General features: G+C 42.7%; 1 protein-coding gene across 5 annotated transcripts in view; it reads right to left on the bottom strand.

The window, feature by feature from the left end:
* Positions 1–25,746, bottom strand: part of SCN8A (sodium voltage-gated channel alpha subunit 8) — a 170,824-nt gene that overhangs the window by 55,912 nt on the left and 89,166 nt on the right. For all 5 annotated transcript variants that reach the window (XM_027106319.1, XM_027106320.1, XM_027106318.1 and 2 more), the window contains 5 exons: positions 16,575–16,796; positions 15,558–15,621; positions 13,658–13,799; positions 11,551–11,757; positions 10,398–10,691 (listed from right to left, as the gene is read on the bottom strand). In XM_027106319.1, coding sequence (XP_026962120.1) covers positions 10,398–10,691; positions 11,551–11,757; positions 13,658–13,799; positions 15,558–15,621; positions 16,575–16,796 — 929 coding nt within the window. The remainder of the gene's footprint in view (positions 1–10,397; positions 10,692–11,550; positions 11,758–13,657; positions 13,800–15,557; positions 15,622–16,574; positions 16,797–25,746) is intronic.

Below are 25,746 nucleotides of genomic sequence, written 5' to 3'. Positions count from 1 at the left end.
ACTTCTCCTTGCCCCATAACCTTGCGATACACCTGTCTTTGACCTGAAATACATTCAGTGTCTATTTCTCATTACTATGAGCTCACCTGGAGTGTGCCTTTAATCTACCAAGTTAGATTCTATGCCACACTTGGCAAAAGGAGAGAATTTAAAAGTGCCCAGTCACTTGCCACTCTCTCAATGGGTACCACATGCCCTAGAGGCTAAGAACTATGCCAATAGTTTTTTAGTTCAGTTGAAAATGGTATGTCCCCTCCTCCTCCATTTTAGTCAACGTTTTTTTCATGAGAAGTTTAAGTATTTGTAAATTATATAATTCCCAGCATTGACATTTTAAAGTCAAACTTGTATTTATCACTTAGAAATTTTTCATCTTTTTCTCCTTCAGCTCATACTTCCATTCCACCTGCCCTAGAGAATTTTATGCTAATGTATATTTTTATGCTTTAATGCATTTTACTGATCACCTTTCAATACTTTTCGGCAACAAAAAATTATAAATAAACTGTACTTAAAATTAAAAGAAAATTTTCCTGTGACCATGAGTCTCCAAGAAATTTAAAAACTTCTCCTGGATTGTGTTTTTATTACAATTCTCATTAATACAATTGATCACAAATATATTCTACATTTTATAAGTAATTACTAAGCTTAAAAAGAAAATTTTATTAAAATATATCTCAGTGAGATGAATTTTTTTTCTAATTAGTGTTTTGGTGTTTAAATATTTGTAGATAGTATTATTTATTATTAGAATCAAACATGGCTCAACAGAAACCCCTCTCTCCCTTCTAATATTATTTAGATTTTAAGTGCTGAGAAACCTTATTCATGTAAATGGTACAGAAGAATATTGTTATAAACAGTAATGTCATTCAATTCTTTGAACTCCTTCTAAGTTATACGCCAAAATTGCATAGTAAGCTATCAGCAAAATGTATCTTAATGATCTATCAGCTGACAATTAAATCAAGTCCTCTTTCAATTGTGTTGAAGGCAAAGAACTGAAAACCACCCAACTTGCCAAAGGACTTGTACCCAGTTGATAGAAGTATTCCACTTCCTGATTCCTGAGGATATCAAAAAGGCCTTATTTATTATTCACTAATAATTATATCGGTACCTCTTACAGGGGTTATTCTTTTACTTTAAAGGAACCATACTTAACCCAACAGAAAAGGCTAGAATAACCAAAATATTGTCAATTTCTATACATCACTGCCAACATTAATTTTTTAATACAATGATGTTATCACATGCTTTAAAGATATTTTCATCAAAACCTTAAAGCCACAGACTTAGCTCATTTAATTTACAAAAATGCCCACCATATGATCTAATTAGCAAAGCCAGTCCCCAATGTCAAAGCAATTGGCCAAATCAGACTTATTTTCATGGGAAAAAGTATGACTTCATTTTTAATTTTTAATAAATGTATTAATATGTATCCCAGGGACATCCATCTTGCTCCTGAACTTAAAACATCCCATTGCCCCTGATTATAACTCTATATTTCACTCTTATTACAAGTATATAAGAGAGAGGTAAATTCAGAAAGCCTTACAATGGGTTTGTTTCCTAGATTAAAGAAAACTTTTTAGACCCTAATATTTTCAACTGTCCCTTTGTTTCGCACCTCCAAAGATTTTTATATCTTAGGGCAATACACCACTTAGGATTTGGGATGAGAGAGAGGTATGCCTTCCTTTTGTAAAGTGGGAGAAGGCTGACTGTGAAAAGAAAAGTGGAAAAGAACTGGTGTGACTTTGGACCACAGGCCTCACCCTAGGCGTAGGAAAATGTAACTTAAAGATCTGGAAATCAAGTTCCTTAAAACTGTGCTTAGAAAGTCTTCAAGTACCCTGAGGGGATGCAATCCCAGTTTGAGGACCTCTGCTCTAAGAGAACAAAACCTGACAGACAACTGACCTCAGACAATCCTCCTTGCTACCCTGAGATACTCAGTTTGCCCAATTATGGCTTTGAAGGAATTTCAAAGTAACTTTTAGCTATATAAGATTTTTGCCTTAGAGTTTAGGCCTTACCCTTCTGGTAAAATGATTCCACTGTGAAAGTTCTTTGTGGGCTAGGACTCTGCCAATATAGTATACATATTAAAAGTGCTAAATAAACATTTTAAAATAATACTTTTGATGATAACCCTGGAATGGCTGTAGGGCTCCTCTTTAATATTTCTGCCCATATCTTTTTTTTACCTAGAACTCCACTTCTAGTTCTAGACTCAAAATGATCCCAGTTCCATTCTCTTCCTGTAATGTACAAAGCCCCCATGCCCAGGTGGGTACATTTTTTTTGGATGTTTCTAGTTTTATCATACTTCATTCTCTAACCTGTATTTCCCTTGTTATGTAGTCTCTTCTTGCGGTGGCTTGAAGCAACTCACAAATCTCTGAGATAATAAATGAATTTGATTACTGGAAACTGCATCAAGAAAACCACTTATCACAGATCATTTTACACAAATGTTACAGTTAAATACATACTATATGCTGTATGTAGACCTCTAAAAAATAGTATTCAGGTATGCAGCATCTCTGACCCCTTTCCTGATCACTCTGACTTGTTCTGCTCTTCTGCCTCATCCCTGCACCAGAGAGGAGGAGCTGCATGGATTAGATTCTAGAATGTTCACTGGGTCTCATTTATGAGTGGAGGGTGTCACTGTGTATTAAAAGGGCACATACATGGCCATGTTCCTTCTCCATGCTGTTGAGCTGGTAGAGGGGTCGGCGCCTCCTCCAGCTTTTTGCTTGCTATTCCTCATTTCACATATATGTTTGGGCACCCTCACTGATTCATTCCCCTGAACCATTCACAGATCGATGCTAGTATATAATCTGCTACTGGCTTGCAATGAGACAGTAAAAACCTGAGAGAAGCATTTAGAAATTTTAATAGCAAGTAGGCATTTTTACAACATCCAAGAATGTGATGATTTTTCTAGAAGGTTATTGCAATTATATTTTACAAGAGTATCATTCATGAAGAAATGGGAAAGACAAAAACTGGTCCTTCGCTACAGATAGTTTGAGAAACACTTCTCTAAACAATGTGGCTGGCCAGAAGATTTGTTAAGTGTTAGAACGTACCTATGAGTTTTGGTTTCTTTCTTTCTTCTTTTTTTAAATATTTATTTATTTAGGCTGTGCCGGGTCTTAGCTGCAGCATGCGGGATCTGGTTCCCCGACCAGGGATCGAACCCAGGGCCCCTGCCTTGGGAGCATGGAGTCTCACCCACTGCACCACCAGGGAAGTCCCACCTATGATTTTGTTTTAATCAGGTATGGTAAGGCGAGAGACACAGAGATAACTGCCTTTGAAAGAAGAGTTTATTACTTCCAGTTCCCAAAATAAGGGGGCATGGCATGCCGCACCATGTCATGCCGGGCCACACAGGGCCTCACGGGGGGCGGGGGTGGGTACGAGGGTCAGTCAGGAGGCAGGAGGAGCGAGGGGAAAAGCCTGGCCCAGAGCCTTTGCTGTGGAAGGGATGGGTGAGGCAGAGCAGGCACCTTTGAACAAGTTTAAAATTGGATAGTTTGAATAATTTCAAACAGGTTCCGGGCTATAGGAATGGTCCTGGCTCTGGAGTGATTTAGGGCACGGGAGATATTGGCTGGGTGTGTGAATTAGATACCAGGAGGTTGGGGATAAGGGTTTTGGACTGGTTGATCTGCACATGAAAGGCACACTTCCTGGCAAGTTGTTCGCTCTCTCTAGGAATTAAACTAGCGCCAAGAGGGGCAGCTCCTCCCAGCCAGCAAGGCTCCTAACGCGTCAAAGCCCCATAAAATACAGAAAATAAAAAACTGCCTCCCTTCTCACCGCAAGCTTCCCTGGACTGTGATTTTCACAAGGCCGACGTTGGGTGCTGACCCTACCTACTATATTAGGTCCCCATATTAGGAAAGAGGTTTGATTTTTATTTGATAAATGATCATTAAATACCTGTTGTGTGCTAAGTGATGTGGAGATAGTGGTGAACAAGACATATAACATGGTCCTTGCCCTCTCGAAACCTGCAGCCTAGTAGGAAATATTATGTACTACATGAGGAAATACTATATACTATATTAGATCTCATATAGTATATAATACCTGACTATTCTTAACTGATAGGAAAGTGAGAGGAAGTGATAGAAAGATAATGGCCAATTCAGTGACCCAGGAACACTTAGGAATCAGGATCCTGAGACAATACACACTAAAAGGAAACAGTTTATCTATTATCCTTTAATTCTTTGTTCCATTCTTGGCAAAAGAGTTGACTGCAATAAATGTGGAAGGGGAAAAGATGAACTTGTCCCATTTCTCCTTGTACCCCTTGTATCTAATCCTGATCTAGCCAATTCCCTAAGGAGACATACCCTGAGGGTAGCCCCTGACCCCCCAGTCTCAATTCTCCTGGACTGGAGGGTTTTAGTTATGACTCAGGACCCGTGGCTCTATTAACTCCTGGGATCCAGGCTAGTTTATGAGATAGGTCCTGTTTTCAAAATCTTTCCTGTCAACAGACCAGGAGCTTCTGGTCCTTTTCAGGCAGTCACATCACAGCTAACTAAAAATACTCCCTTAGATCTAGGTGTTTGCTTGGGAGAATAGCTCTGGGGTGTTCTTGGTTAGAGGGAGGAGCCCTCACACTACACAGAAAAATTAATTGGGAATTTCAGGGCATCCATGTCAGCTGTTTACTGGGATAAGGCTTAACAATGACTGGGATGTTTAGAATGTAATAAATTGATGATTTAAATGTCCTACTTCCATGCCATATTTCACCTTTTCTTCACTTTTTCTTTCCAACACAGCAGTTGGTTCTTAAAATGTGGTCTGGGAACTCCTGGGGTCCTTGTGACCCTTTTATGGGGCGGGGGGGGGCGGTCACAAGATTAAAATTACTTCATAATAATACTAAGATGATGTCTGCCTTTATCACTCTCATTTTCTCACAGGCATACAGTAGACTCTGTGAGCCTGACAGTTTCACAGAATTTAAAGACTTTTCTTATGAGCTTGATAGAGATAATAATATACGTGATTTTTTAATATTGTGTGTCAGTACTTCGAAGATCTGCATAACTCAGTGAACCAGTATTTCCCAAATGGTCAATGTAAGATGCTACAAGTCATTCATGAGTTAAAGACCTATTGTGCAAAATACAGCAAAGGATTTTAATGTAACAGTACCAAGTTACCGATACAGTTTCAGCTTCCACATTGCAACTAGCCATTTAAAAATCTACCATTATCCAGTTTTGGAAAAGCATCAAAGAAGAATATTCACAATTATTTAAAAAGGCTGTTAAAATATTTCCCCCTTTTCCAACTACATCTGTATGAAACTAGATTTTCTTTAAATACTTCAACCAAAGAAACATACATCGCAACAGACTGAATACAGGTATATTCCAGCTATCTTCTATTAATCACAGATTAAAGAGATTCGCAAAGATGTAAACAGTACCACTTTTTACACTAATTTTTTTTTGATCTGGAAAACAGTTTATTTTTTCAAAAATATGTATGATCTGTGTTAAACATATAATGGGTTTATCATTATTATTTTAAATAAATCAGTAAACATTTTAAAATTTCTTAATTATAATTTCTAACACAATAAATTGAAAGCACATTTAAAAAAAGCTCTTTGGGGTCCTCAATAATTCTTAAAGATATAAAGCCCAAAAAGTTTGAGAATTGCTGCAACAGAATAATGAAAATACTTTGCAAAAATGAACTCAACCTAATACTTGTTGAGTATTAGGTTAATACCTAATACTCAAACAGAGCACCTAAACCCTAAAAACACAGCAGTAATTTTGCAGAGAAACAGGTAGGAAACAGGTTGGGCAGATGTCTCGAGAGGATCTCAGCAGATCTGAAATACAGGAAACTGACATTCACTTGAACTGTGCGGTGGGAAAACTGAAGCCAGTCGCCACAGACGACCAGGTATGTGTGGAGGTGAGTGAGGAGGGGGTGGCTAGAGACTGCAGTACAAGGCTTATAGTCAGGAGCCCCCGGTTCAAATCTTGCCTGCAACACCTACTAGCTATATAACCTTAAATAAATTAGTAAATCTCCCTACGGCTCAGTTTCCGCAACCATTCCTCCAGATAAAATCAGAGAAACTGCAGGAAAGTCCTGGGACAAAGAGTATTACTACTGTGTGGGGCTTCTAAGCAAGTCTTGGCAGTCAGCCATGGACTCTAGGAATCCACAGTTTTTCTCAAATGGGGAGATTAGAGGAAGTGAACATTTTCATGCAAAGCAGGACATCTCAGAAGCCCAGCTTTATTTCTGAGCTAGGGAGCAATCAGTGCAACTCTGTGCTGAAGCCTATGGATTAATCAGAGCCCATTCAATAGCAAAGTGTTAATGGTACTAAGGTATTCATTAACTAGCTCAGGATGGCTCTCAAGACAAGGGCTGGATTACAACAAAGCTACAATCACAGTTTTCCCCCATAAGAGACTGAACTAGGAGAAAGGTGAGGTGAAGGTGAGACAGAGATGGTTCCAGGCCATAAAGGAGTCCCAGAAGGGGTTAAATCAGATTTATAAAAGTTCTTCATTCATTTTTCCAAAAAATATCTGAATGGGCATAGAAGCAGACCTTGTTTTTAGGATTTTATCTGAGAGAGGAGAGGATATGAACATTCGTAAATATAAAACCACATACAGTAAAAAGCAACATGCAGAGAGGTACGTATAAACATAATGGAAAGATGAAATGATAATTTCCAATTGGGGGTGGGATGGAGGAGGGTCAGGGAAGGTTACTTGAGAAAAGGATGTGAAGAATAAATACAATGTGGACAATTCAGAAATGGAAAAAAACGGGGCATCTTAGAGAGGCTGTTTCTGGAGCAAAACAGAGGGTAGAAAAGAAGCATCGTGTATGAGAAGCATCTAGTAGTTCACTGTGGTGTAAGTATAGGGTGCTTGAAGGGGCACAGGGGCTGGAGACTGAAGAGGGAGTCTGCATCGGGGAGGGGGAGTGCTATGAATTCCACCCCAAAGGGGAGTTCCCTCTCCCATTCTTCTTAGTAACTACTCTAAACTGTCACTATTGTCTTCAAGCTCCCGACTCAACCTCTCAGACCCTTCGATAAGATTTTTAATTTCCTACATTATTGAAAACTAGAGACTGACAGGTGCCATCTCTCTCCACTTCCTACTCCCCATCTACAAACTTGCCCACACACACCCACCTCTCTTGTGCTGGCGTCTTTGGGGGGGACAAGGTACCCCCTTTCCTGTTAGAGGCTACGCCTATTTTCACATCTCCCAAGACTGTGTTCTACTTTCTTTTCTGTTCTACTCCATTTTTACTTCCAACCCTCCGTCTTCTGGGTTTCCTCTCCAACAGATTATAAAAATGCTTATTTTTGGGCTTCCCTGGTGGCGCAGTGGTTGAGAGTCCGCCTGCCGATGCAGGGGACGCGGGTTCTTGCCCCGGGCCGGGAAGATCCCACATGCCGCGGAGCGGCTGGGCCCGTGAGCCATGGCTGCTGAGCCTGCGCGTCCGGAGCCTGTGCTCTGCAACGGGAGAGGCCACAACAGTGAGAGGCCCGTGTACCGCAAAATAAAAAAAAAAAAAGCTTATTTTCACCCACATTCTTTTTTTTTCTTTTAAGATGTTAGGGGTAGGAGTTGTTTATTAATTAATTAATTTATTTTTGCTGTGTTCGGTCTTCGTTTCTGTGCGAGGGCTTTCTCTAGTTGTGGCAAGCGGGGGCCACTCTTCATCGCGGTGCACGGGCCTTTCACTATTGCGGCCTCTCTTGTTGCGGAGCACAGGCTCCAGACGTGTAGGCTCAGTAGTTGAGGCTCACGGGCCTAGTTGCTCCGCGGCATGTGGGATCCTCCCAGACCAGGGCTCGAACCCGTGTCCCCTGCGTTGGCAGGCAGATTCTCAACCACTGCACCACCAGGGAAGCCCCCACCCACATTCTTTAAAGAAGTTTGAATGAGAAGTCTTTACTTCCCACTCAACATGGCATCCACCCTTACCCTGGACTGAAATGTAACCTTCAAGTTCTCAATGACTTCTATTGCCGAATCCAACGGATATTTCCAGTTCTGATCTCATCAAGCATCTCTGTTAAGTTTCAATCCATTGATCACTCCACTGCCTTCTCCCACCCTTGTGCTCTCCAGCCCTCACTGCACTGTCGGTTCTCTTAGCACCTCTAACAGCCGTTCACTTGTCTTCCTCCATGAGTTCCATCTCTGATGGCCGTGAACATCAGTGGCCCACTGTTCTTCCACCTGACACACCTCTCCAAGTCATCTCATCCAGTCTCATGGTTTCAGTCCCCACCTGTCAGCTCAGGCCTCTTCCCTGAGCTATCATTTGACACTCCATGTGTCTACTAGGTTTCCCAACAAACAATTCAAACTTGGGATGTCCAAACTGGAACATACTTTTCTTCCAAACCTGGAATGTCCTTTCTTCCGTCTTACTGCTCCCTCACCAACACACATGTACCTTACTTGACTAACTCCTGTTTATCCTTCATTGATCTTCCCCAGAAAATCTTTGCTGAACCTCCAGGTTGGGATAGATCGGTGCCCTCCAAAACACCCCAGTGTATCTCAATTATGGAATAATATCATCAATGCTATTACACAAATAATTTTTTTAATGTATCTGGTTGCCCCATTACACTGTAAGCTCCCTAGGGCAGGGATAGTGTTCTAACCACCTTTTAATCTCTAGGACCTAGCACAATCCTTTCTTTTTTTTTTTTCTTTTTTTTTTTTTGGCGTTACGCGGGCCTCTCACTGTTGTGGCCTCTCCCACTGCGGAGCACAGGCTCCGGACGTGCAGGCTCAGCGGCCATGGCTCACGGGCCCAGCCGCTCCGCGGCACATGGGATCTTCCCGGACCGGGGCACGAACCCGTGTCCCCTGCATCGGCAGGCGGACTCTCAACCACTGCGCCACCAGGGAAGCCCCCTAGCACAATCCTTGACATACAGTAGGCACTCCATAAATGCTTGGTGACAAATAATGAGAGAGACGTTTTAGGAAGTGATCTGCTGACAATATATAAAACATAAAGGAGAGAGAGACAGACAAGAGTGAATGAAGCTGCAATGGGTAACTGCAGCAGAACAAAGTAACACAAAGTCTGAACTAAAATAGGATTAATACGAATAAAAAGAAGGGGATGGACATGAGAGATTCTGCTGTGATAAAATGAACTGGACCAGCAAAAGACTGAACTGGGAGGTGAGAGATGTAAGGGAGAGGCACAATCAATCATCTCTGGGAAACAAGAAAAGACACTGAATACACTGCCATAACCAGGAACTGTAATGTATTCTATACCTTACAAAACTTTCTTTGAAAGGGGGAATTAGGGCTTCCCTGGTGGCGCAGTGGTTAAGAATTAGCCTGCCAATGCAGGGGACACGGGTTCAAGCCCTGGTCTCGGAAGACCACACATGCCGCAGAGCAACTAAGCCCGTGCATCACAACTACTGAACCTGCGCTCTAGAGCCCGTGTGCCAAAACTCCTGAAGCCCGCGTGCCTAGAGCCTGTGCTCCGCAATAAGAGAAGCCACCGCAATGAGAAGCCCATGCACCGCAACAAAGAGTAACCCCCCACACCGAAATGAGAGAAAACCCGCATGCAACAACGAAGACCCAATGCAGCCAAAAATAAATTAAAAAAAAAAAATTGGGGAATTAAATGGCTTAAGAATTGGATTTTGGTGGTGTTCTCTGAAATCCAAAAATACCTATTATGTGAGGAAATTTATAGCAATACAATGCTCAATAATAATCCATAAGTCCTCTCCCTTCTCTTTCTTTTAGTTTCCCGATTTATCAAAGTTGGGTAAAACTGGAGGCTTTTAATATATCATAGGCTAATTTATCAGCATGACACTATATATCTAGAATAATTAATTACTAGAACTTGCTACACTCAAATAAGGTGACCTAAAGAGTTCCATGACTTTTTTTTTTTAACCTAAAATTATATGCAACTCTTAAAAAGAGGTATCTGATCTAAATTCTGAAGTTCAGATGCTAAGAGGAGAAAAGCTCTTCATGATGTGTTAGAACATAAGGCTTGCTGGTTGTGACACAGACTTTACTGCTGTGGTAAGTTTGCCAAAGGTGGCCGGGTTGTCCTAGGGCTAGCTTTAGAGCAGAGAAGGGAGGGCAGGACTAGAGCACAGGGCAGCCCTAATACGCGCGTAACACTTCCTCCTAAAGGAAAACAGCGTGTAGGTATGGAGAAAAAGGCCTGAGAATGCAGGAATGGGTGTGGAAAACGTAAACCCAAAGGGGAACATGAGAATCAAGTGAGATTAGGAAAAGCAAAATTTCTTAGGCTTATTTGACCCAGCGCAAAGAGTTTACCTGATTCATGATGGAAAATTTCCTCCCAATTCTGTTGTCTGGTAGCCGAAAGCCCTTCCTCCTCATACCATCTTCTGACTCTGACTTGAACACCTTCTCGGGATCCCCTTTCTCTTCTCCTTCAGAGAGCTCCTTTTGTTTCCTCTTCTTTCTCCTGTTACGTCTCTCTTTGGCACTCTTGGAACTGAGCTTAGAGATTTCAGATGAGCTTCGGGGCGAGCCTGCCCCTTCTTCACCTTCTTCCTCTATGGCATCTTCTGAGACAGTTCCTGCTGAAGTGGCCATCGCCGCCGCCTACGAAAGGAGCCACAGCCACAGAGCAGATCAGAAGCCATGAACTGGAGCCACCCAAAGCCAAGCAATTAGTACAGGTCGTTTCCTTTCCCACAGATAGGGGGAAAAGGGAAAAAAGGAGGAAGGAAAACCAGCCCGTCAGAGGAGCCTGTGGCTGGGGCCTGGCATCCCTTCTTCCTAGCTGAATTTGTATCGTGGCACACAGCCTTGCATAATCAGAGCAGAACGGCATGGTGAGAACTCTGGGGTTTATTCTCTTGAGTATCTCAGACAAGAACGTGGCTGCCACCTTGGTACCAAATGATCCTTTTTTTGGACAACTCTGCAAATCAATGCTAAGAAACTATACTATACATTATGGGCCCAACAATGTAAAAATACATGTATATTTGGATAAAGATGAAAAAGTAAAGTGTTAGGGTGTTGGTGGAATCACAAGTTTGTTTTTCAAATTTTACTTTCATATTTTACCTGTATCTTCTTTTCAAGACTTGCTATGACCACAGAGAATCTCTGAAGGAGACCCTAATGTTTTTCTCAACAAAAAGGCTATGCTTATATGAAGCATTACATAGACTGCTCTGGCCACTTTCTTTTCTCCCCAGCCAGCACAGCAGTTGTACACTGAACAGTTGAGAAATTCAACAAAAGATCATATTCACAAACAATATGGCCATTAAGACAAATGGAGTAATTGGACTGACCATCTGTAGTTGTTACTTGGGTTATTTTAATCAGATCAGTGACTTCTATTTGACAGTGACTGATGCCTAAAGAGATCAATTGGAATGGCAATCAGGTGGGGCCTTAGTCACCGTGATATGGCAGGAAAGACCAGAGCAAAGAATTGGTCACCAACCTGTGCCTCTTCCTGTTGCTTCTTAAGTTGCTCCAACATTGCTTTGAATTCAGCCTCTTTCTGCTCTGCTTCTTCCAGTGTTGCCTGATTCTGTTCTTCATAAGCCATGGCCACCACAGCCAAGATCAAGTTCACCAGATAGAAAGAACCCACAAAGATGACCAAGACGAAGAAGATCATGTACGTTTTCCCAGCTGCTCTTAAGGTCTATAAAGACAAAGACCACTTTCTGAGTTGCTTGCATCAAACGAATCAGGCTGAAAACAACTCATGGGCTGGTGTTCCTCTGCAGGGGCACTACTGAATTTTTACACTTTTTTTTTTTTTTTTTTTGCAGCATGTGGGATCTTCCCGGACCGGGGCACGAACCCGTGTCCCCTGCATCGGCAGGCGGACTCTCAACCACTACGCCACCAGGGGAGCCCCCACTACTGCATTTTGAACAGGACAGTACTTCACTGTGTGGTACTTCTTCACACTGCAGAACACTTAGCATCCCCAATGGCCAAACGGCCTCCCCTACCCTCAACTCACAGTAAATGTTGGTAGTACGTCCCATTCATTATGACAAGAAAGTCCTCTTCCACTTCCAAATACTCTTAATATACTCCTTTTGTAGAAAAATGCTTAATTTTTTTTTTAAGGAAAAATCGCTCTGGGCTAAGAATTACATTTGACTTTGTCAGCTCGTTCTAAAACAAGTCTGAAGAAATGAATACAAGACCTCAGCTCATTTATCTACTGGTCCTCAAAGAGCATTAACAGACAAATTCCATCTCTGGGATCAGGTCCAAGTCATAGGAAGTCCCTATCTTGAGGGACATCCTTCCTTAGCCTGTTGCAATAGGATGAGTTTTTTGTGTGTGTGCGTGGTACGCGGGCCTCTCACTGTTGTGGCCTCTCCCGTTGCGGAGCACAAGCTCCGGACACGCAGGCTCAGCAGCCATGGCTCACGGGCCCAGCCGCTCCACAGCATGTGGGATCTTCCCGGACCGGGGCACGAACCCGTGTCCCCTGCATCGGCAGGCGGACTCTCAACCACTGCGCCACCAGGGAAGCCCCGTAGGATGAGTTTTTAAAGAGGGGTATGACATAAAGGATAGTGGAGGGAAAAGAAAACAGGAAGGAGGATCCCAAGAGTACTCCTCGGGGAATACTCAAGGAATACTGAGTATTCCTTGAGCAAGCACACAGACATCAAAGAACAATTGTGTTTTCGGTTATGTACACGGGACCCACTATTACTTAGTTTGCATTTTTGTTCTTCTCAACCACAAATTGAAACTTAGCATAAGTCACAAATATTTCATGGGAAAGATTCAATCCTGAGGGAATACTAGCTTGTACAACAGAAAGGAAGAGCTCTAGGAGATACGAATAAGAAACTTCCCTTAAAGAGCTTCCTTCATGCCTGAGGGGAACACATTTCTTATCCTCAAACTAATCTGCATTACCAAATGCTAGAGTCAAATGGAAAACAATGGCTCATCAGAGAATCTCTAAACTGGAAGGCCCTCAGCAGTCACCTAGACTAACTTCACCACAACCAGCAAAATTAAACGACTTGCCCAGAGTCACCAAAGCGGCCCAACAGAATAGTAGTGACCTTTTAAAACAAATCTGTCACAACATTCTTGAACAAATACAAATGTGTTACAAATTTCAAAACACGGACAAGATCTTATCCAAGATCCCTGTGGATAAAATCTCATCTTTATTATGTCTAGCATAGTGCCTTGGACAATGTGTTTAATATTTCTTAAAAAGATGCTCTAAGCCCAAAAATCCAAAAGGAGAAATACTGAAGATGGTCTGGTGAAATGATAGGAAGCAGGCAGAGAATGCAGATTCCCAGGCCAGGCGAGAGGCTCTCAAGTCTGTGAACCTCTACAGCTACCCATGATGAGCATTAAAGGACCAGGCCAAGAGCTGGGAGAATTCACTTACTTTTGTAAACCAGCTGACTCTGAGAAATACCATCCTAAGATCCTATGTAACGTCTTCACCAAAGGTCTCTCACACAGAATGTCCCCAACCCCACATAGCCTCATGCAAATTCTATCACCAAAGAAAAAGAGGTAGCACTCGAAAAAGAGGTATTACTTACTAATTGATACAAGTTCTCCCAGTAGTCCTGGGTCATAAGGCGAAACAATGCCAAGAAGGCCCAGCTAAAAGTGTCAAAGCTTGTGTAACCATAGTTGGGGTTCCTTCCTGCTTTCATACACTGGTATCCTTCTGGGCATTGCCTGAGGAAAGAAAGGGAAACAAACGGCTTTTCAATGTAATCCTACCCAGTCATCAGCTGTAAGGCATCTCTATGACCTTGGAGATAATAAATATATAGATGGTTATTTATTACAGGCCAACAAACAGGAATTAAAAAAAAGAAAAAGAGGAAAGAAACAAAGTAACAAGGTCAATTTTTCAAAAAATGATGTCATGGGGACAGTCAAGGATCAGAATCACCTGAAAAATGTTGATTCCTATGACCTACACAAGACCTAGGAATAAAAGCTCTGGATATGGGATCCAGGAATCTGTATTTTTAAGGGGCGTGTCAGATGATTCTTATGCATGCCAAAATTTGAGAATCACTGTCCTAGATTCATATCAATGTGCAATTCAACCCAATTTAACTTAGCTGCTATCCGAAATGACAAACGGCTAGAAGTTCCTCTTAATCATCTCGATGCTCTTAACACCCATTGTGACAACCATGTCATACTGGGGATTTCAGTGACCTTGATTATAACACTTCTTCTGCTTTAAGACTCGCCTGATGTTTATTTCAGTGTAATTTCTAGTATCTACTTCAATACAGAAATTAAATGAACTTCTAGTCGTCATGTCATCTTAAAACACCAACTCCTGTATTTACCAATATACTCTAAATAATGACACTACACCCTACATTTATATAGTCCTCTGTTTACAAAGCACTTTCACATATGTTATGTAATTGGATCCTTACATAACCCTTTGAGAAAGTGAGAACATGATTAAATCCGTGTTTAGATGAAGAAACTGAGGCTCACATAAGTTAAATGGCTTGCCAAAAGTCTAGAAGTAGCAGAATCAGGACTAAACTTTGTTGCTGTACACTCATGTTCATAGCCGCATTATTCACAAGAGCTAAAATGTGGAAACAACCCAAGTGTCTACTGATAGATGAATGGATAAACAAAACGTGATATATACATACAATGGAATATTATTCAGCCTTAAAAAGGAAGGAAATTCTGACATATACTATAACATGGATGAACCCTGAGGACATTATGCTAAGTGAAATAAGCCAGTTGCAGAAAGACAATTACTGTAGGATTCTACTTAACTAAGGTACTTAGACTGGTCAAAATCATAGAGACAGAAAGTAGAATGGTGGTCACAGGGGCTGAGGGGAGGGGAGAATGGGGAGTTACTGGGTACAGAGTTTCACTGTAGGAAGATGAAGAGTTCTGGAGATGCATGGTGGTGACGGTCGCATAACAACATCAGCATACTTAATACCACCGAACTGTACGTGTAGAAATGGTTAAGAGACCAAATTTTATGTTACGTGTATTTTGCCACAGTATAAAAAGGGGAAAAGATATTACATTGCAACTCTTTCCCCTCCCCCACGTCGTCTGGCTTGGCATATTCTGGGTCAACCTTGGGTGCTAACGTATCATGAAGACGGTGTCCTTATTCGATATTTTATTAATTGTGTTAGGATAGAATGAGGAGAGTCTTCAAGAGACAGGCAAGATATCTGATGTTATAGATTCTGTCTTTAGCCTTTTACATCTTTAATTTTGGCTTGAGACTATGGACACCTTCACCTACTAGTGAAATGTCAACTTTGGACGGACAAATATAAGACAGAAAGAAAATCTGAGTCACCCAATACGTCGGGCCCACTAAGGATCCACTATATGAGCACAAAGAAAGAGAACATATTGTCCATTTTTGTCTGACAAATTATTTTAAGGGAGGAGAATAAAGTTAGGTGAGCCACTTACCCAGCATCAGAACTGTTCCCACAGAGCAGAGGTTCCAGCATGCCAGGAACTGTGTAAAAATTTGCTAGAAAAGTTTGAAGAGGCAGGAAATGAATAAGGCAGATTTCAGTGAATGAGAGAATAAACAGTTATTGATTTTAGCTCATATAAATCTTTCCTGACAGCAGTGAAATCTGATAAGAATTCTTTCCCATTAACTATTTTCCTATATATATTTAACAATGAAAAGTGCTGCTGTGTAGCCTTTAGTGCAATGTTCTTTTCACGGACACCTGACTTCTACTCGTACTTCAGACCTGTATGCCACGTTCTAGCACTTGAATCAAAGGGTTTTTACACCACTCTACTCTTCTATCCTTATAACTTCTCTCTACCAAAGATAAACTGATCGCTAGTTACCATGCCCCACTTTAACTCAGAAGGCACGCTTGCCTTTCGTGTCCCTGAAATCCCCTTTGCAACACTTTCTTGTAGATACTAACTGCCTTTATTCCTCAGGAGTGACTAACAGTGAGACCGCTAACTTTCCCCCATTGTTTTACAGAAGTACTACCATACCAAATATTCCTAAGGGTAAGACCCAAGTGCCTTGGTTCCTGAAATGAACCTGTTAAAACTCCTTAACTGTAATAGGATCAAATGATTACTTAGAGATTACTCGACTCCCTAAGACCAGATTGATTCCTAAGGTCTAGGTAGTATTCAGAAACCTTACTAGGTATATACTCTATAAACTAAAGGTTTACATATCTCAGGGAAAAGAGGATTTTTATCAAGTTTCTAAGCCTGATTTTCAAAGCAAAATTTAGGGGTACATGTGAAAAAGATCTAAAGTTTCATTTTTGCTTTTAAAGGGAGAGAAAAGAGAGAGAGGGAGAGGGGGCTGATATCTGAGAGCTTCTGAACATCATCCGACCTCACGGGAAGGGAGTAAGTTCCCAAGGCTCGTTCCAGCAGTCCTGGCCTTCCTTTCTGGAAGGCTGTTTCTTGCGCACTCGCAGAGACGGGGCCACCTACTTTTATTGTTGATGTACTCGTCCCAGTCAAAGCCCTTGGTGCCATTTTCAAGATAGCTCTCGTTGAAGTTTATGGGCCACACCACACACTTGTTTCGCAGGTTTCCCATGAAGAGCTGCAGTCCGATCAAGGCAAAGACACTCAGGCAGAACACTGTCAGGATCATCACATCCGACAGCTTCTTCACGGACTGAATCAGGGCGCCCACGATGGTCTTCAGGCCTGAGGGGAGAGAACCCCCAGAGTCAGAGTCATCCCACAGCCCTCCCCACCTCCCCCAGCCTCCCCGCTCCGCCACGGCTCTTAGTCTGCCCCACAGGGCCGCCCACGAAGCACGGCCACTTCACCATTTACACCATGGGAGTAACAGTGGGGCGGCGGTATTGTCAATTCTTCCAGGGGCATCAATTTTTAAGTCAATATTTTTTTGAAAAAGAAAGTCCCTTCTCCAGCATGTGGCTCTTTTCTTCCTGGAAGCACTTCCCTGTCTCTGACTGCTTCTCAGCGACTCAGATGAGTCAAGGTCTTACTTGCCTCAGTGTTGCCACACATGCTGTTCCCTCTGCCTGGAACGCTTCCTTCCCTTCTCTTGTCCCTCCTGCCTGTTTCCTATTCATCCTCCACTCTCGCTTAAAGAGCAATTCCCCCAGAAAGCCTTCCCTGACTTTACGACTCTTCTCCCTCCCCTACTATTACTATTTTAATAGCACCTTTTACTTCCTCTGTAGCATTTATCATGGTTATAGTTAATTATGTCTGCCTTGTTCACAGGTGTATCTGCATGGCTTAGCCCACAAGGTACTCAGTAAATATTAGCTGAATAAACAAATAGAAAATCAGGAATTGAGGAGGCTTCCAGTTTGGAAAGAGAACTACAGGTAAGTTTAAAAGCCAATAATAGGTGAGAAGGTACAATAATATCTTCCCAAGAGCTCTGGAAATGCCAATGTATTGAAAAGGTTAATCAGTATCAATCTAGTATTTGTGGTTTGTATTTCCACTAAAAAATATACCTTCTCTGCATCACATATACTATACCTTTTTTCTGTCCTAGATTAAAAACTTGAAAAAGTTTAAAAAAACATATAACCCACTTGAATTGGCAGTTTAAATGCAAGCCACCGGTTCAAATTTGAATCTGCAGGCAGATTTCTTAACTGCACAGGGAGAGATCAGTGATAGGAGGCAAAGAAAAGTATGGTTGTGGGCTCGTGATGTTTGGATCAAGACTGAGTCTACATGTGGTTCTCCTGGGCATGCTCACACATCAGCTAACCATAAACCATAAGACATGGCCAAGAAAACACTGAGCACTCCCGGGGTGCCAGAACACCAGGACGGACAGCAGGCAGACACACAGCCTTGACACACAGGCCTCAAGAGGGATCTTATCCCTAATCTACTTCTTTTCTGTTTTGTTTTGTTTTGTTTTTGCGGTACGCAGGCCTCTCACCGCTGTGGCCTCTCCCGTTGTGGAGCACAGGCTCCAGACACGCAGGCTCAGCGGCCATGGCTCACGGGCCCAGCCGCTCCGCGACATGTGGGATTTTCCCGGACCGGGGCACGAACCTGCATCCCCTGCATCGGCAGGCGGACTCCCAACCACTGCGCCACCAGGGAAGCCCCCTAATCTACTTCTGAAGACAAGACTATCACACTGAAATTCTACAGAAATCCTAACCCTGGCTCTGATCCTAACCCTAATCCCAATTCTAACCCTGAGTCTGGGTAGATAATTACTAATCAAGTTATACAACTTACTTACATGGCCTGAGCAATAAACCTAACCTCCTTGGACCTCAGTGTTTTCATCTTTAAAATGGGGATGATTATAGTAGAATATCATAGGGCTGTTGCGAGGATTAAGCATGACTCATACAAACACTTAACACAGCACCTGGCACACAATAAATGAATCAAATGTTAACCATTTTTGTCTGAACCTTAGTTTACTCAATTGTAAAAGGTATTTAAAATATCAACCTCGCTGGGCTGCTGTGAGGTTTAAATAAGATAATGAATGTTAAATACCAAGTACAGTGCCCGGTACTTACTACCTGTTGGCTATCACTATTATGCATATGTTGCCCTCCTCAAAGAGACAGGATAATGGGATAATGACACTGCATGGCTAACCTCGTACGATGGTGATCTAATGGGTGGTGTGGACGTGCCTCTTCTTTTGCTGTATTTTGCAAGTGACTACCTAGAATTTTCAAAGTTGAGTCCAATGGTGGTAATGGATGCCGTGCCTAGCACAAGCCCTGGCACAAAGCAGACACTTAATATGTTTTTAAATTCTTTATTGAAAGAGTAAATGAGTAAGAAGCTTTCTTTCATACAGATATCCTGAAAGGGATGTAAGGGAAATTAAAGAAAAAAGAGCCAAGAGTTAGACTGTAGAGACGTGGCAGTGTGCAAAGGCTTATGTTTGCTCACAGAGCGGGCCTTCCATGGACACTGTGGCCACCGAAGGGATCAGGAAGAGCTCGCCTGGGCTCCAGGGATAAGGCATTTCTGGCCTGATTCCTTGTCTCCTCACAGGGCTGTTCAGAAAGAGCACAAGGCAGGAATCAGAAAGCGGGAATTCTGATCCTGGCTCAGCCACTATTTATGACCCACTGTGTTTCAGAACAAACTTAAGGTCACCTCCCGGTCTCATTTTCTCATACACAGAACATGGATAAACACAGGAGCACCGGCAGTGGGCAGTGGAGGAGAAGCTGAAGAATCGTCTCTAGAAGTGTTTCGTTTTTTTTTTCTTTTTTAAATCTTTTTACCTGTGCCTTGTGGCACGTGGGATCTTAGTTCCCCGACCAGGGATCAAACCCGTGCCCCCTGCAGTGGAAGCGCAGAGTCTTAACCACTGGACCGCCAGGGAGGTCCCTCTAAAAGTCTTTAAAAATAGGGCAGAGATATTTACTTGTTCGTGATTAAGTAGCTGAAGTTTCAATCTTTTATTCCTAAGTCCTGGAAAATTGTATCATAATCTCACAGCTAGGTAAGAAGGTATTGGTGGTATAGAATAAAAGGCAGCTATAAAGAAGTAAAAATTGTTCCAGTGTTCTGGAACTCATTTCAATAAGTTGCTAAGGAATAGAAAAGTCCTTCACTGTATTTGGCTGGGTTGAGGCAGGTGTATGTTGGGCCGATAAGTCAATTCTAGGCTCCTAAAATTCTGCTTCAAAGTCAAGAGTGAACTTTGAAAGTTCTGCTTTCAAAGTCAAAGAGTGATTTTTAAAAAAGAGTAGTTGATAGACCATAATGGAAAAGAATATGAAAAAGAATGTATGTATTATGTATAACTGAGTCACTTTTCTGTACAGCAGTAATTAACACAACATTGTAATTCAACTATATGTCAACAAAAAATAAATTTAAAAAAAAAGAGTAGTTGAATAGGTCACTGAAGAATGGCTGTAAAGTTTATTTTCCTGAACTTCTTTGTGAAGAGCTTATATAGCCATCTCTCCTGAATGGTTCAGACAATCACCTGTCTGAATACTGGATGATAGTTCAAGGCCCTTTCTACTTCTATTTTAATGAATTGAGAAATGAGCTGTAAGTTGTCATTTGTATTAGTAACAAGAGGATAAAACTTTAAAATAGTCAAACCAATGTATTTGTGACATTAATTAATTTTTAAAAACATACAATTTTAGCATAAGTCTAATCTGATTTTCCTGGGCTGGGAACTCTTTGGACAGTTCCAAGCCCATACAACAGGAAATTCCAGGCTATGAGCTCAAACTATCTTCTGTTCCATAAGGGTGGGCTCCCAGCAGCCTTGTTTGTAGGAAGTAACCTTCTCTTAGTAGTTAGATGTCAGGATGCACACCTGACCTAAATCTAGATCCTGTCCTCCAGGAATATAGAATGGGACAAGAGACAGTCCAGTAGCCTTTTCATGTGGTGGGAATGATAATGTATAAATCTGGAAGCTAAATGGTAGTCATATTCTATCATTATATTAGGATATGTCTGTGAAGTCAAGACAGCATTCTAAGGGACAGAAAAAGGAAATAGGAGCATGGAGAAGAGAAAGATGAAGACAAGGTACTCCCTGGTGTCTGGGGCCTTCTGGCTCTGCATTCTGCTTTCACTGGCTTCCAGAAGCCCCAAAGCATTCCAGCCCTTAGTTTCCTTGAAGTACTCCTGTATCTTTTTACTTGCAACCAGAGATGCTCAAATAATACACCAACCCTACATGGAACTCCTCACTTTTCTGGGGATTGACGTGAACACTCACAATCGGCTGGTTCAACATCTCTTCTCCATAAACCAGATGCCACCGCTGAAGAAATCTGTACACATGAGTCCAGAAAGCCAAAAAAAAATTTTCAAGTGTTTTCCTTTGAAGTCTGAGGCTTAGATCAACTCCTCTGTGGAGTTCTTTCAGCTTTCAAGAAGGTTAAAGTAGAGATTTAAGTTGGAAATGGTATTCAGCCGCTTATACTTCACAGGGTCTCAAAGGAACAAAACTTAATTAAGCAAAAATGATCACTAAATAACACTATGGCCAACCAAAAAGTTTACTCTCTAAGATTCTCAACCACATTGTTAGGAGAAAATTAGAGGAAGGCACAGGAAGAAGAAAGGTGACGTAACTTAGTATCTGTAAGTGAAGCTAGGCACACAATTACTCAGCAATATTAAATGGTTACTGGATTATACCCAGGCCTCAGCCAAGACTCTTCTTCCTTCCGTCAGTGTTGATAATTGCAAATGACCATATCTGCAGACACTGACGCCAATTTATGGAAATGACGCCATCAATGCTTTTCTTTTTCTTTTGCGGTACGCGGGCCTCTCACTGTTGTGGCCTCTCCCGTTGCGGAGCACAGGCTCCGGGCATGCAGGCTCAGCGGCCATGGCTCACGGGCCCAGCCGCTCCGCGGCACGTGGGATCCTCCCGGACCGGGGCACGAACCCGCGTCCCGTGCATCGGCAGGCGGACCCTCAACCACTGCACCACCAAGGAAGTCCCATCAATGCTTTTCTTAAGCTCAACCTTCATAGTCTTGCCAGCAGTGGCTGCCACATACTAGTAAACACAGCCAAGCAAAAGTGCTCCCCCAGCAACAAGCAACACGGGTCAAAAAAAGTAGGAAGTTGCTGGTAGAATTTCTGACCCGAGGCGTGTAAGAATGGAGAATCCACTGTTCTGGTTGTGAGCATAAACTGTCCTACTTCCTCAACCAGTTCATAACACCACATACCAGAATACGCAAGAAAACTAATAATCCGAAACAGAGCAGTGAGCTCCTTCTTGTGACTCCTACACAACAGAGTGTGACACAGGAGCCATGCGGCGGCAAACTGGACAGCGAGAAGAAGAGGCGAACGTCCACCAGCACTGGGACGTGTCTGAGCAGAAGTAGTTAATAGACTTACTACAGAACAAGGAAAGACAGCTGGACCCGATGTACAGAAAGGTCAGCTACCAGACAGGAAGTCGGACACTTAAGAAATTTTGAGAAGCAGGTGCAGCCGCTGTCACAGAATTTTACTCCGCTCTATGTCCAAAGGCGCCTCTGAACCTCCTGTCACCTTTCCCAAGGCCCAGCAATCCCTTAGACAAATGAACAAAGCCTGCTTATGTGCTAAGTCCAGAGAAACCAGCCATGCATGCTGGGATCAAGATCGTCCACCATGCTGGTGCCAGATTATAAATAAAGTCCATTTATCTTTCCTAGTTCATGGTTCAGGTTGAGAAATCTAACTGGTTTGAAGCAACACGAGCCACCCCTCCTACAAAATGAACATCAGAACAGGCCTCAACAGCAGTAACAAGCAGCTCTCGCAACAGGGGGAAGAACAACTCCCCGGTCCCACAGTCTGGCTCAGTCCAGACAAGTCCTGGGGTACAGTCATGCCAGGTCACCTTCCCTGCTGCAGATTCAGTCCTCACAGTGACAGTTCTTGCAGGTTCTTCAGATCAAGAGTAATGTGGGAAAGACCTGGGGGCCCCTTGAGTTATTTACTCAAGACTAGATTCGTCTTGAGTAAGCCTGACCACAACTAAACGAGCTCTCAGAGGTGGGGCTGGGAGGGGGCGCTGGGAGTTCTCAGTGTTGCTCCCATCAGGACCACTGTGGTAAACTTCAGCTGTCTTTCCTGAGAAACAGTGTGGAAAAAGGAGAAACACAAAAGCAACTGGATTAATCACTAGAATATTTTAAAAGAAACAGTGACTCTGAATAGAGTCTTAACACACTTTCTATCCCCCTTCACAGCGCAGCAGAGATTGCCACATTCATAACGGGCACATTTAAAGAAAACACCTTCTTCGTGAATACTGGGGGGGGACGGAGAAGGGCCTCTCATTTTCCCTGCTTCTTATCTGATACCACAGGTAAAGAGAGAGAGACGGTAACAAAAATGAAAGCAGAGAAATAACAAATCCAAGAGAAAAATAATCAAGAAATTACAGCTCGGAAGAGCAAAATGACCAACAGAAGTAGTGCTTTGGGGAGCCATGGAAATGATGATGGAAATGAAAAGGGACTGGCAGCGAGGCCCTCCCAACCAGTTTTATTTACATCATTAAGTGCTACACTCTAAGAAAACCCTGAGACACCTTCTTTGAGATGTCCACCCTATCTTGGGGGCATGTTAGTCCCGTGGCTCATGGCCAAAGCATGCAGGAGATGAAAATTCTGACAAAGTCACTTAGAAGTTCATTTTTGTACCCAGATAAACACAAAGTGAAAACAAAGTTTTAAGGTATACGACATTCTCCACAGAATACTTCAATGTCAAGTTGAATCCAGCAAGTTCCAGACCAAAGAAAATATTCAAAGGGTCTTTTCCTATAACTGACCCTTTTAGCACAGTTTGCATGGCACTGTTCTTCAAGTTGAGTTCTCCGAAGCAGAAGGGAAACCATGAATGATAGGTATCCAGGTCTTCAGTTGGCAAATAAAAAGGGTCAGGATGTGAGTTCAGTCTTTTCTAAGCCACAAGAAGGCTCTAAATCAAAGTACCTCTTGTATAAAAGGCCGGAGCTAACTGGTGCACTGTACTCTCCAATCTCCAGGGAGTCCTGACTGCCCTGACACATTCAGAGTATCTATCAATACCAAAGATGCTAAGAGGGAGGACGGCATCAGCCAGGTGAGCCGGGTGAGTGCTCTAGGAAAGGGAAAACTCTCATAAAGAGCCCTGTGAGAACTTGCAGGTCCCACATCAGTGCTGTGGCTGCCCTCACTCCTGTTTTTGGCAGCTTCGGCCGCATAGCACAGGGAGATCAGCTCGGTGCTTTGTGACCACCTAGAGGGGTGGGATAGGGAGGGTGGGAGGGAGGGAGACGCAAGAGGGAAGAGATATGGGAACATATGTATATGTATAACTGATACACTTTGTTATAAGGCAGAAACTAACACACCATTGTAAAGCAATTATACTCCAATAAAGATGTTAAAAAAACCCCAAAAAGGCGATCATCAAACCGGGAGCAGGAAAAGGCAAAAGAAAGCAACAATTCCACTGAAGTGGCCTATGAGAAAACTTGGTACCCAAAGCAATGGCTTTTACTCAGAGGGAACTATGGCCTAACTCTGTAACTGTGGAGTCAAAATGACTTAGATTTCCAGTCAAGAGAGGGCCCAGGTCTACTGCCTCATACACTGGTGTTACCACCTGGGAAGGAGACCTGGGTAACAGGCAGGTAGGAACAAGGCAATAGCCCTCTACACGTAGAATGGGGAGCAAAAGGACTTGGGATTAAAAGTCACACTTTAATTCAAGTATCAATTATACCATTCACTGATAGTGATCTATTATTGGCTTTATTACCCCTTAAAGTTATTTTCCAAAGCCTCCCAAAGCCATCTCAGTTGCGGGGTGCTTCTAGAAATAGGAATCCAGGAATCTATTTCAAACTGTGAAGCTGGTGTCTAAATCTTCATACAAACCCTTTCTTTGGGTTTAGGTTTCTTCTTTATAACTGCTACTGCTAAAATCATTTATGGAGGACTACTATGGGCCAGGCACTGTGCTTATAAATATGTATTTGTAATACAGAATATAAAACTAGACATGAATATATATCTATAAAACTAAAGTAATAGGGATAAATTACGTGACATCAGTCAAGAGTTATCTTGCAGAAATGCTGCGGTCAGAAGTTAACCATACAGCAGAGACAGAGACAGAGGCTAAGAGCTGGAGCAGAGACAGCATCTGCTGCCCTAGTTAGTGAGCAGAACGCAGCTTTCCAATTTAATTCTGGAAGAGAAGTTTTGAGATCACAAGAACATAAAGAGACAGATGCCTTGCGGAGTACGCTGGGGGAAGTGAGCAGAAAACATGGGATCATATTTAAAAGAGGCCAGAGGAGGAAAGAGACCAAAGGAAAAATGAAAGTAAAGATTTGGTGGTACAGATGTCTTAAAAAAAAAAAAAATAAGACAAGGCCTGCCTAAGGGTTAGGCTGCCATCAACAAGCTTCATGAAACTGCCTAAAGAATGAGCTGAATTTTCTGTCAAACGGATTTGAAACGGCTAGGAACTAAACCTTGATAAGTCAGGGTTATAGTTTTTTGCCAAGGAGAATATACTCCAACTGACACCCAGCCTCTGGTTGATAAGCAGTAAGCTACCATTGCTAAAAATAAAGGAATTCATTTTTTAAAAATATTTATTTATTTGGCTGCACTGGGTCTTAGTTGCAGCACAGGGGATCTTTTAGTTGTGGCATGCAAATTCTTAGTTGTGGCATTTGGGATCTAGTTCCCTGACCAGGGATCAAACCCAGGCCCCCTGCACTGGGAGCACCGAGTCTTAGCCACTGGACCACCAGGGAAGTCCCAAGGAATTCGTTTTCTTTTTCATTCAATAAATTTATTTATTTTTGGCTGCATTGGGTCTTTGTTGCTGCATGCGGGCTTTCTCTAGTTGCGGCGAGCGGGGGCTTCTCTTTGTTGCGGTGCACGGGCTTCTCATTGCGGTGGCTTATCTTGTTGCGGAGCACGGGCTCTAGGCGTGCAGGCTTCAGTAGTTGTGGCACATGGGCTCAGTAGTTGTGGCTTGCGGGGTCTAGAGCGCAGGCTCTGTACTTGTGGCTCACGGGCCTAGCCGCTCCGCTGCATGTGGGATCTTCCCGGACCGGGGCTCGCACCCACGTCCCCTGCATCGGCAGGCGGACTCTCAACCACTGCGCCACCAGGGA

Source organism: Aethalodelphis obliquidens, unplaced genomic scaffold, assembly GCF_003676395.1.
Source record: "Aethalodelphis obliquidens isolate GAN/ISIS:26980383/991018 unplaced genomic scaffold, ASM367639v1 scaffold8, whole genome shotgun sequence".
NCBI classification, from domain to species: Eukaryota; Metazoa; Chordata; class Mammalia; order Artiodactyla; family Delphinidae; genus Aethalodelphis; species Aethalodelphis obliquidens.
This window is presented reverse-complemented; position numbering and strand designations above follow the sequence as displayed.